The 12951-nt window shown below is 36.1% G+C and overlaps 3 protein-coding genes across 6 annotated transcripts; 1 reads left to right on the forward strand and 2 right to left on the reverse strand.

Annotated features, from left to right (window-relative positions):
* The first annotated feature begins 151 nt into the window (after positions 1–151).
* Positions 152–1930, forward strand: LOC100882159 (UBX domain-containing protein 1). Its single transcript, XM_003706108.3, has 7 exons — positions 152–345; positions 418–471; positions 533–691; positions 766–1017; positions 1083–1299; positions 1382–1562; positions 1666–1930. Exons 1-7 carry the CDS (start codon positions 290–292, stop codon positions 1710–1712), a joined length of 966 nt encoding a protein of 321 aa, XP_003706156.1. The 5' UTR covers positions 152–289; the 3' UTR covers positions 1713–1930.
* LOC100877108 (ribonuclease Oy) lies at positions 1921–3218 on the reverse strand. Its single transcript, XM_003706148.3, has 3 exons — positions 2917–3218; positions 2286–2823; positions 1921–2203 (listed from the first exon to the last, which is right to left on the reverse strand). Exons 1-3 carry the CDS (start codon positions 2976–2978, stop codon positions 2039–2041), a joined length of 765 nt encoding a protein of 254 aa, XP_003706196.3. The 5' UTR covers positions 2979–3218; the 3' UTR covers positions 1921–2038.
* A 1216-nt stretch (positions 3219–4434) lies between these two features.
* On the reverse strand, positions 4435–12067 carry LOC100877222 (ATP-binding cassette sub-family G member 1). Of its 4 annotated transcripts, none has more exons than XM_076533717.1 (12): positions 11723–12067; positions 9942–10199; positions 7859–7976; positions 7279–7465; positions 6838–6983; positions 6478–6716; positions 6224–6420; positions 5983–6151; positions 5708–5808; positions 5489–5644; positions 5190–5430; positions 4435–5111 (listed from the first exon to the last, which is right to left on the reverse strand). In XM_076533717.1, the coding sequence occupies exons 2-12, from the start codon at positions 10105–10107 to the stop codon at positions 4939–4941; spliced, it is 1893 nt and encodes a 630-aa protein (XP_076389832.1). In that variant the 5' UTR covers positions 10108–10199; positions 11723–12067; the 3' UTR covers positions 4435–4938. The 4 variants fall into 4 exon arrangements, with proteins under 4 accessions (XP_076389832.1, XP_076389833.1, XP_012147449.2 ...); XM_076533718.1 differs by having other exon boundaries at positions 11987–12039; XM_012292059.2 differs by lacking the exon at positions 11723–12067 and adding an exon at positions 10313–10858.
* Between the last annotated feature and the right edge of the window lie 884 nt (positions 12068–12951).

The following is a 12951-nucleotide window of genomic DNA, read 5'->3' on the forward strand; positions in this document are numbered from 1 at the left end:
CTTGTTTGGAAATCTTTATTACCTTTATGTTTGAACCGAATTTTTTTTTTAAGTTTTTAAAAAAATATATTTATACGTATATATAACCCTAACGATTACAATTTCAAAATTTGCTTGAAAGATACTTCCGGTATAGCAACAAACACTAGCAAGGTTTTGTAATATACACGTCGATATAGGTAGCGCGTCGTTCGAGGGTGACGTTAAGTTTTTGACTGCTTGGGTATCAAATATTATTTTATCAGTGAAAAGTATTTAATATACTACAGTTTGGAAAATTCATTTTAACATGTCGTCGAGTGATATAAATATGTTGGTCGATATGGGTTTTAGCATGTCTAAAGCGTAAGGACTCCTGATAATGATGGTTAACTAGTATATCTAACCTTTAATATTTTAATCTGCACTTTATTTTAGGGAAAAAGCTTTAGAAATCACTGGAAACAAAGGCGTTGTTCCAGCAATGGAATGGTACGAGAAAGGCTGCGGCTTCATTCTCGTCGTCCGATGACGATCTTAATTTTTATTTTAGGCTCTTGGCTCATTCAGATGATGCAGAACCATCATCTGAACCACCTATTGCTGAAAGCGCACCACCGTCAATTGATCATACACCAGTTCAAGATGACACTGCTAATTCTAGCGGTCAAGTATCTACCACAGAAGTGGCTAAATCTATGAAATGCGACGTGTAAGTGTATCGTGTCCACATTAATTTATTCTTGTATAATATTACAATAAACATTGTCGAATGAACACATACAGATGTGGGAAATTGTTCAAGTCCAATTTGGAAGTCGAATTTCATGCGACAAAATCTGGACACAATACATTTTCCGAAAGCACAGAGGAGAAAAAGCCCCTTTCGGACGAGGAAAAGAGAGAACAACTACGAATATTGACAGAAAAGTTAAAGCAGAAGAACAAAGAACGGGAAGAACAAGAAAAGAGAGATGCACAAGAAAGAGAAAAAAATAGAATACGTTCTGGAAAGGAAATGGCTCAAGCTAAAAGAAAGTAAGTTGTATTCAAGAAGCAAGGATTGGATATGTTATACTGATATTTATGTATTTGAATCGTAGGTTAGAGGAGTTAGAAATGAAAAAGCTTTTAGAAGAAAGAAAACGTGAAAAAGAGGAGGAGAGATTAGCACGGCAAAGGGTAAAAGAACAAATTGAAGCCGATAAAGCTGCCAGACGGGCTAAAGCAAATGTTGAACAAGTACCTAAGGAACCTCCTTCTGTGCCTTCATCCTCTACAACTCTTCATAGGAAAGAATATAATGAAACAAAATTGCAGGTAACACATTATATTTCCATATACATATTTATCACGTTACTTTTTTGAATGGATCACTGAAATACGATATTCAACAATTTAGATTAGACTGACTAATGGGCAAACATTAACGCAAAGCTTTGGAAGTAAAGAACAATTATCTGCTGTAAGATTGTTTATTGAAATTAATAGGACAGATGCACCTGGTCCATTTAATTTAATGACAAATTTCCCAAAGAAAATTTTTACAGAAGATGATTATGATACTCCATTGGACGTGTTAGGTACGTGAAACTTTGTTATGATTCAACACTGCATTTTGCATTGGAATGGTCTGAGTCAGCTATTGTAAATCTAATTGTTTGATTGTTATGACTATACTTTCAGGCTTAGTACCATCTGCAGTTGTAATTGTGCAGAAGAAAGCAGAGTGAACATCATGAATATCAGCTTGCAATGCAATCAGTAACATGATTTGTAAGCTAATGTACCAATTTATAATGTCTTACAGATTCTTTATAAAGAAAACAGAATTTTAAGTATTTCTTCATTTGTAATTTACAAGAGGTACACGTTTCTATGATATTTGTTATTTAACTATAGTATAATTTGCAAACACGAAGGGAAAAGAAAAATATACAGTTAAAAGTAATTGCAGTTTGTTTTTAATTTTCAACATTACATCGTCTTCTTTTATTCGTCGCGTGTCTCATAATTTCGTCTGTATTTTATTTACACAGTGTTTTTTTTTATATATCAATTACACTTGTATCGCGTTATATCGATGTGGTACTTCACCGGGATATATTACCTTTAAAGAAGTATCGCAGTCCGTAGGATACTCGTAGATACCGTCACAATCAACTAGTTGTAGCATCTTGTCGAAACATATTCGTATCTCAAATATGTACGATTCACCCGTAGTCTGCAACGTACGTAATATTCGATTAAATACTAATCGATCAGATACCAATCGATTTGATGTGATTAGATATCAAAGTACTTACTTTGTTCTTCCGACACATTATCGCGGCTCGTTTACCTAAAATTTTTTCAATAGCATTGCGAATATTTTCTATAGAGTATGCTTCTCCAAGTAGAATATTCGATTTTGCCAATACGTCCTTCATATCGTATTTCGCTAATAAATTAAGACCTTTTTTGAAGTATTTAAATTCGGTATTTAACTCTTCTATTACAATCGCGCAAGTTCCATGTTTATTCCATTCGTGTTGCCAGAGCGAGGAAGACTCCCTTCCGTATTCTATATCTATCCATTTTTCTTGGAGTTGCGATTCCAACGGTTTCAACGCGGTCATGTTAAACGATAAAGACTTGTTGCAAAACTGTGGCCCCATTTTGTGCAATTGAGAAGGCCAAATACCGTGAATAGTCCACTCATCCTTCTCCTTTGGAAACGAACAGGTATGTGATGCGGAACTCTCTTTCCACGTGTAACAAACGGTCGGTGGCCAACGTTGAGTGAAAATTAAGACATCGAAATCGGTCGACCCCGATGAAGGGTGTTTCTTGTAAATCGTATTACTAAAAAAGGTTTTACAAGAACAATGCGAAAATTGCAAAATATGCAATAGACAAAAGAACACAGTACATTTTAAAAATAGACTTATCACTTACCCATTCACTGTAGCTAGGAGAATGATACAGAAAATGTTAAAAACCATTTTAATATTAAACATTTTTGTAACAAATTCAAATTAGTTTAGATAAAGAAAACGTGAGGCAACGCGTGTACGTGCACGTGCTGCAGCTGCAGATCTTTTGAGCAGTGATCTGTACCGTCGCTATCTTTTATGAGTTAAACCCCACCGCATTATTTGCTGCCTACGTAGCAGATGGTCAAGCACCTGATCGTTTCAGCTTTTGTAGCGTGTATAATACGGTCGACTGGGAACTGTTCTATCAACATAGATCTTAGTAGCCTAGCTTGTAGCATGAAACGAAGAAAGGTAGGTAAAAATTACGTTCATCTCTAGAATACTTTTATTTATAAAAATTTATTATTTGTAATATAAAATGCTCTGTTATATGTACTTAACAATAAAGACAATGATTTTTAATGGTTTTAATGATACGAATATTTTAATAAATGATATTTTTACGCATGGCTGGCATTTTTTGAGTATATATATAGTTATGTGCCCTCGCGAGTTAAATTTACACGTGACTGCTTCAACATCTGGTACGTGTAAAGTATATTATATAACTATAATTATTAAAGTAATTTTACTTAATAAATACATAATATTCTGTTACATGTATTTTATGAAAATTAATAATAATATAAGAAAGAATTTACTTAATATAGACATTTATTTACTTCAGCAATTAAGTTTTAATTATTCTCCTACTCCTATCTGTATGCAACCCAATTTGCACGCGTACAAAATTTCTGACATCTGATTATCGATATGATAATCATAATTTCAATCGTTATCACAAAATTAAAAGCACGAAATTAATACGGTATCCACTTGAACAATAATTTAACAACTGATATAATTTGAAAAAGGAATTTCCTGAATCGATAAATGATAAAATTTCGGTGAATTATTTAGAATAACAAGTAGGGTGATTTCTGTGTCGTTCCCTGTATCATCGACGAGATACACTATAACGTACAAATTGTTTTGAACATATAATTCGTAACTTTGGACCTATAGAATATATTCCAATTAGCGTAGTATCGATATTAATAAATATATAGCCTATTAATCAATAAAATCAATAATAATTAAATTAAAAAAAATAATTGAACAAGTGGCGCCATCTCTCCGGCGAACGGGGTGAACTACACACTTTTGAAACTCTAGTTTCATTAGTTCCTCGCGCTGCCGCTAGAGGCGCCACGTGTATCGTTTCGATAGAATTCAATTACTCTAGTTGATTCTATTAGCTTAATTTACTGTAATATGAGTCGAAATACAATAAAGTCCAAAACTAATTAAGTTTAAATTGTTTTGACTACCAAATTATTATCAATTCTCGGTCTAATCCTAATTAGCCTAAGAGTTCCTATCCCATGTGCCGCCATCTAGCGGTAGAAAATTGGAACTAATAAAAGCGTGCTGAAAATACGGTTAGTTCAGGTAGAATTCCGAAGAGATGGCGCTAGTAGTACTACAAAAAAATAGATTTTATAAAAAATTGCAATTTTTACTGATAACATGTTCCACGATAAGAATATTGATAAACAGAGATGCAATGTACACACAATGTTTAGCTATGCAATAATTGCTTTAAATGCTGACACATTTATTTCCGCATTTTAATTAGACACTGATATTACAAAATACGCACTATGATCTATAAAATATAAAAAACCGCGTTATGAAACTTAATCTTATAACCTTTAGTGATATCATTAATATTTTATGATATTCAGACGTTGATCGTACAAAGACGATCTCAAGACAACGTTGACGATTATTTCTCATTTCATAAATGATAAATACACCCTAACCATCAGGTAGATCACTACATCCTCATACTTAAAAAATAATGAATTTTCCGACATTTCAAATGTCTCCGTTTGAAAGTAATTATTTGGCTTCCTATCACAATCAACGAACGAAAAATTGTTCCTTTCTTTCCAGTTAATATTTTGTACATATTCGTTGCGAGAAGAGACTAGTTTCTTCAAGTAGCTATATTAAAATGACTCTTTATCAATCTCCCGATAAGATGAAGCGCTTGGAATGTTTTGTTCGGTCTAAGCCTTTGTCTTAATAAGTAGTAAGTAGTGATCTTTAGGAAAACGAGAATGATTATCAGGGCAAGAAAGTCTACCCAAAATACCGCGTGCTTCATTTCTGAAATGAGAATTCAGATATTAGTGTTAATTCTATATTTGTTAAAGTCACTCTGATTATCTTAGTAGTAAAACTTACGCATAGTTTGTAAAAGTACTGGAGGTGCACCGAATTCGCACAATATTTCTGTCGGTGGACAGTACAATGTTCCACGGTTGAAACCGTACAAAGCGGTTATAAGTCCTTCCAGGCCGTACCGAATGTAGCTGAGATACATTATCAGTTTACGATAAATAGGCAGATCTTGTGTTTCGCCCAGTCCTTGTACCGCGACTAGCATCAGAGGAACGGTGATCGCAGGTCCAACGAACGTACCGTTCTAAAAAGCAAATTCATTTCGAAACAAATATGTAACACAATATATGTCTATTACTTACCACTATATTTAACGTGCTGGCTATAGCCAGTGCCATACTTTCGGCTATGAACACGCACAACAGGCATACGCTAAAAAACATTGTGAATCGGAAGAGCTCCATAGGTTGTCCCGTGATTACGTATACCATCAATAGATATATCGACGATACGATTACCTGTAAAATTCGATTAATGAAACGACTTTGGTTGAAACGTGATAAATTTTATAAGAAATTCACCTGCAGAGGTATGTTGACCACAGTGAAAGCGCAATAATACGGACTCAAGTCGTACCACAAGTTAAAATATTCTCGTTTAATAAGTTGAACTTCCGAAGGAACTGCAATTTTAAGATTAATCAGAAAAAGAGGCCGAGTCACGGAGAATGATAATCAAAGTCAGTAAGAAAGCGGAGGAAAATCGAGGATATTACCGCCTGATGCTTTCGCTTAAAAATCGAATTGTTCTCGAAAATGAATCATCGATTCTCCTCGCATAATCGTTGATGTCTTACAGTGCATTAATACCGGTAACATAGGCACGTAGAGGAAAACTATTAAACAAGCGAAGCAAAAACCAAAATTGAACAAGGTCTTCGTCCCATCGTTTCCGACGTCCAAAAACAACCCTCCGATGATGAAGCCGAGGAATATATGTAACCCGATTTTTAGATACACGTAGTTCTGCAAAGCGTTAACTTGTCCGTTAAAGTACTCGACGAAACACTTGATCCATCAATGTCCGATATTTCGTACCTTATTTCTGTACAGCTGTAACAACATCCTCCTCGAGAGAGTAGTGAATTGATCGAACCAGGGAATCTTCGACATTCGTTTCATCGGGTACGTCGTTGCTGGCCGGGAAATAGGGTCAATAGGCATTTCCGTGTCCACGAAACTCACCATTCGAGTTATCCATTCTGCACCGTATTCACCGGCAGACATTTCAATCACTGCAACGATAACATTTATGCATTTGTCGCGTCGTTTATTCGGTCACGTTTACTCACCGAAATCGGCAGGGTTATAGTGCTTCGGACACTCCAAACCAACTTGCTGAAGAAACGGTAGCAAATTCTGTACGGAGTTCCTGTAAGCGCATTGACCGCTGGCTACAATGTAAATATGATCGAACTTCGCGAAAATACTCGCGCTCGGTGTGTGAAGGGAGCAAATTACGGTTCTTCCCAATCGCGCCAAACGTTCCAGTAGATCGATACACTGGGTCGCAGAAATCTCGTCCAATCCTCTGGAATCGATATTTAAAATCGTAGCGGAAGTTATTTCGTTAATCGTTCGAAGTACTTACGATTGATTGATTGATCACTGTTGTGGGCGACTACTATGGTCATTAGCCCGAAAGTACTTACGAGGTTGGTTCGTCGAGGAATATGACCGGAGGATTGTTCGTGAGTTCCAACGCGATGGAAAGCCTTTTCCTCTCGCCACCCGATAACCTTTCGGCAATCGTGTCTTTCGCACGGGTTAGTCGTAGGATGTCCAAAATTTCTTCGATCTAAAATTATGCACAGCACGGTATCCAGAAAATCTGAAAGTCACGTTGGTAATCGTCGTGTCCGCTCGGGGACCGACTGAAATTTAAATGAATTGTGTTTCTATCGTGTAACGCTTCCCGGGAACACGAAGAATGACTCGCGGCTCGAGTATTCTCAGAATACACCTACACACGCGTTGCAAACAACAGCATTCTTCTTGGATGATCACCATAAGAATTACTCGAAGAACGCGGGAAATAATTCATACTACTCGTTGCAGCAAAGCGTCGGATCTCCGATGTTTCTAAAACTTACAGCGGTCAGTTTCGTTTCTTTGGGGACATTTCCAAGTTTCAGGTCCACTGCAAATTGCATCGCCTCGTATACCGTGAGTCTCGGTTGAATGAGGTCCTCTTGCATAATGTAGCACGATATTTTCTTAAAAGACTCCACGTCCCGTGCATCTCCATTGATGCTAACGTGTCCCGCGGCCCCGGTTACTCTGTAACGATAATTATCGTTGATCTTGAAAACGAACAGCGAGAGAAAGTATTCTGTCAAAAAACGCGATCGTCGTGAAAGAGTCTCGATGTCTCCGACACGCGAACCGAGTTAGTTTATCGATCGACACGTTAGAATTCGTGTTAACTCTGTCTAGGCTCACGCTACTTGCTTATCCCAGGTCGCGAGGTCACTGATCTTTGACAGCACTGATCCTTGGTCACTCTTTAGTCAAACTTACGGTTATTTTTGAGCTTGTTTCTTCGATCGCAATAAAATGAATTATTAATTTGCATTAGCTTTATCGTTAACTCCCATATTTTCTACTTAAATGCAGACATTTCGTGTTCGATTTTTTCAAGTTTCTTTCGCACTAGGTTACACGAAACTTTACCTGTATCCTGCGAGGATGTTGAGCAAGGTAGACTTTCCAGCTCCCGAAGGACCCAGGATCGCCGTCAATTCTCCGGACTTGAATTGCCCGCAAATTCCCCTCAGAATCACCTTCGAACCTAGCGCACACAAATAAAATAAGCATGACTAACTTCCACGCGTTAAAAAATACGATACTCACGAAATTGTCGAGTTTATCGAATTAAGCATGAACTTAAAAATAATATTTGGAAGTGAAACGTGACACAGCGTTACGCGTGTATTTATTATGCAGCCTTCCGAATAATTTTATCGTCGTTCTTCGAGGTAATCGCGTCGTTAACATACGTTAAATATTTAATATTTTCGAGACGCGTTTAAATATGAACGACAATTAGAGACTTTTTTTGTCACAAGGGGAAAAAAGTGGTTACATTAGGACAATAATTTATATTCAAGTGACGCGTTAAATACGTGTCCAAGATCATTTTTTACAACTATGCTATACTTTGATTAATCTTGAAGACGTTTAGTTCTACTTACCTGACTCACTCTTAAAAATGTGCATTTAAACGAAGAAATTTTTATTTGCTGCACGTTATCTTTATTATATTATCTTAGCATGTCATTACGCGGTTGTTGACACCGACGAACGATATACGGGTACTACAGACACGAATATCGTAATAATCTGTCACGCATAATTTATGACATTTCTCATAAAAAGACATGCTACTGACTTTCATCGTTTGAAAGTAACATTTTTTATTAGTATTTGACGAGTAACCAGGACAAAACGTTTTTGTTACCCCCCAGGCAGAAAATAAAAGATCCGTCACGATCTTCCAGTTATCTGAGGAGAAAGGTGGAGATCATTACAGCAGAAACATAGAAAGCGAAACACTGAGAATCGTAACGACACCCAAACGTTTGTAGCCATAGAAGTAAAAAAGTGTTAGCGAGTTATTCCATAATTCCTTGAGGATTCTAATGAGATCATTTCCCTAAAACGACACTTGAATGATTTAAGAAATCCTCAGTTTTTCTTCCTTTTTTCTATTGTTAAATTCTGTTTTCGAAACAATGTTACAATTTAGGGAATCTGACAATCTAGAAGTATTAGAACTTGTGCAATTCGTGAAATCGTTTGAGTTTCGCGGTTGAAACTTTCATTTTCGCCTTTCAACAAGAATAGTCAGTGTTCTATATTTACATGTTCGAAGGCAAACAAGTGGGTGGATTTCGTATTACGGATAGTTTGTCTTAATTTCAATGCACCGGCACGATTCTCTTTTGAACCTTCTCCGTTCGGTGCATTGAGCAACTCGTGCAAGAGTTGAATCGAAAGTAGTCAAAAACTATCGTTTCCGAAATCTTTCTCGGTCAAAGTGAGTTCGTACCTGATTGAACACGGAGTTAATCAGCGTTAATTTACATCTTGCTATTCTATTTTGTTACGTAAAGGATAATACGCAATTAAAAACATTGTACGACAGTGTAATTTGTAGCATATAGACTATGCTCTGCTTCGATAAATACAAACTACTTATCAGATTATTGGGTGGAAAAAATTGATTTGTAATTCATCAAAGGATTAGCCGGGGCTATAAATTATGCAATATCTGCAAAATGATAAAATCCCTGGCAAAAAAAATGTTGAATAATACGGTATTAAGGAGAACTTTATAACTTACGCGTACTTAGTGCATTATGCAATCTAAATAAGATATAAACTAGTTGCATCAATAATCTATATTATAATCTCAAAAAATATTGCGTCTTTCTAAAGTTTTGACTAACAGTGTTTACAACAATTTAGAACGTGTTATGATTGTTTCGAGACTTCTTATACAGTGATATTAATTAATATACAATGTTTTGTGTTCTTAATAGCGCGATCAGCTGACGATCTTCCTACGAACTTTAACGTGACCTCTTCGGATTAATTGAAACATAGAATGCAACATCGTTTAATTGCCTTTACGGATAAGTTGCTCTCATCGATTAAATAATTTATTATTTAAAATGTACGATAGTCGAGTAATTCATTTAAGGCGTCTTCCGTTTTGTTAGAGTGTACAGAAAGAAGAAATTTTGCATCGTACCTCTTGGTCCGTAAGGTATCGTGTAAGTCAGGTCATTGAATTCGATGTCGATAGGTGGTAATTTCCTAAGATGCGACAAAGACACGTTCTGCGTAGCAGCGTGCTTCAAGCACTCGCGTGTCCCTTCGTTGCTTTGCTCTGCCTTGAACTCCGATTCTACGGGCATGGTTGATCTCCGCGTTATTTCCAAAAGCTTTACGTTCTCTTCGCTAAAGCCATTTACTCTTAATGTTTTTTTCGTTCCTCGAATTTACCGCACTGAAAATACACCCCCATCGACAGATTAATAATTCGTTTACACGACAATTAACGAGTTGTTCGAGTATTTTCGTCACCGTTCAAATTAAACTATTGTTTAGATAATTACTTACGACGAAATCGGCGAACTTCGAATATTACGCGCAATTTGTACTTATCAAACTATGGAACAACGCTAAGAGCCAGGGTTCAACCGCGTATAAATCGTTAATTGTTCATGAAACGTTGATAATTTTGTAAAGGAAGAGCGACTTTAGCGGATAAAAGACATGGGAAGCACACGAAAGCTCAGCACACGACAAATCGCGGTAGAAGACTGATGTTGAAGCAGCTTTAACCAAGTCCCTATTGCCAACGATGCTATAGTGTGCGTTTGTGTGTTTCTTGTGTCTGTGTTGGCCGCTTACCCGTGCTTTATATACAACATAACCGTGCATCGTTGCATTCATAGATAGATTACGCGTATCGTATCGACACGTGGTACTATCTCTGTGATACGAGTAAATTTAAACTAATTCTACATTTCCATTTTCATCAAAAAAGTTTATACGTTTATGAAGCGAGAAATCCGGTTGAAAATTTGTAACCCTTTTTTTCGTACCAGGAACAATAGAATTATGAACTGACAAGAGTTTAGTGCAATGGAAATTGGAAAAGTTAATATTTGTCAAGAACCATCGATCCACTTTCATGCTTATCGATTTATATTTCATTGAACATTCTGATTAAAAACAATCCCATCACTCTTCTTTTTTATGTTTTATTCAATAAGTTACATAACGAAATTGTGCAAGGAAAATCTTTATGTAATTGAAGAAGTAATTCGAACATTCAAATTACATCTTTATGTAATTAAAGAAGTAATTTGAACATTCAAATTACAATTTTTCAAATGTAATAATTATTTGCGATTCATAAATGTCAAGGGGTTTCATTTTACCGAATAAAAAGTTTCCTTTGTTCGCTCAATTAACAATGTATGGAAATTTTTGTTCAAGATTTTAAAATTGCTGTGATTCATGCATAATGTACATAACCACATGATCGTGATACCATTATAAATCGTGACAATAAACTACAATAGAAGAAAAAAGCCTTACTTTGTTGTCAAAGCAGAATAATGAACTTATTTCTAGTGAATCACAAAATTTGCACACTTTGTCGTTGGAGCGATAACTGCCCTTTGTTCAAAGTACGGTCATCCAATTTATTGTTTGATTTTAGTTAAGTTTTGCCGAATAAAGCTAATATTTTCGTCTGGGAGCTTTAAAAATTCGTACCTATTAATGATTCGGTTTCCAGAATAAAAATTCTGTTTTCAAGTTTATTGTTTTGATCGCAACATTCGAAACACGGAAACATTAAGAAATTATTCGGTCCCAACCAGTTTAGAGTGCAACAGATTAAAATTATCCTCCACTTGTAGAATCCAATGCTCAACAATTATTAAGAGGATTTCTTATTTTTCCAAATGTGACTTTGAGCAAACTCGCGATAAAAAAGCTGCTCATAAAAATACTTACAGCCTATCGTATAGATGTCATTGTTCAGACGTTCGTGCGAAGCGTAGACTAAACCAATTTAAATTGTCCGATAAGATTAATAGCTTTTAACGTCGTACAAAATATAATCAATACATGGAAATATCCTTTGTGTAGTGTCTAACACATTGTTTACAGTAGAATTTGTTTTTCGTAACAAAAAGTTACACAGTCGAGAAGTAAGATTTTTCTGAAACTTTCAGACGAAGTCAAAAAGTCTACAAAAGGTGCAAATTAGACACTCACCGAACGAATAACAAGGCCCGACTGGTCGAGCCAATTTTGTTCACTCCGAACTGAAACAACTGCGTGTTATAATTCCTTAGAAAACTTGTATACGTACACGCATGCTCTGACTTGTACATTATACGGAGATGTTTCATCGAGGCTGTTTTACTGCGTCGAGTTTCCTTCGCGAGGAAAAGATTATGACTCTTTTCTGTATTGCATTGTTCTGGCATGTATGATGGATTCCCACAAAACTTGTTATTACCGCTGCGCGCAAGCCGACTATTTATATCGTTTACAGCTGTTTCAGTTTGCCTCTACAGTCTTTCCTGGCTACAACAATGTTGTACACAATTTACGATATCTTTTTTAACTTCCGCAGAATCTCAAGCGTGACGCGGCTGACATTTCGTGTTTCAATTGCAATCCTACATTCGACGAAACATTAGTTATAATTTTACTTTTAAGGACGTTATGTTTGTACGCGATGTGTTATTCACTGCAATTAATTAAATGAGACATTTTATTTTTAACATCCTTCAAATAATAACTTTTGACAACCGTGTCATACGTAGCCCACAAAAAGTTAAAGATAAAAGCGTAAAAGCACATGCTAAGAAGAGCACAGGAGTGAATGCACGCTCCAAACATTGCGATAGCTACACAACATTGTTTAGTCCACTTGTTAAACCAGGAAGAGAGGACAATAGAAAAAATTAGATGCATAATGCTGTCGGCATAAAACACCGGGCACGTTGAACTTTCGCGGTAGCGAGAAAAACGATAAATATACAGTTTGCTGTAGGTTCCCTTTAGTTAACAATAGGAACAAGTGTACGGTAAAGAACTTTACGAGTTACAGAATTACTGTTCCGCGAGAACAGAGTTTATAGCTAAGGGGATGCTTAGGAAAAAGTTTACGGTTAAAAGTTTCAATCGCTATACCTTTTATGTATCAGACAGTAATTGAAGCAACAAACGTA

This window comes from Megachile rotundata, chromosome 7 (assembly GCF_050947335.1).
Source record: "Megachile rotundata isolate GNS110a chromosome 7, iyMegRotu1, whole genome shotgun sequence".
NCBI classification, from domain to species: Eukaryota; Metazoa; Arthropoda; class Insecta; order Hymenoptera; family Megachilidae; genus Megachile; species Megachile rotundata.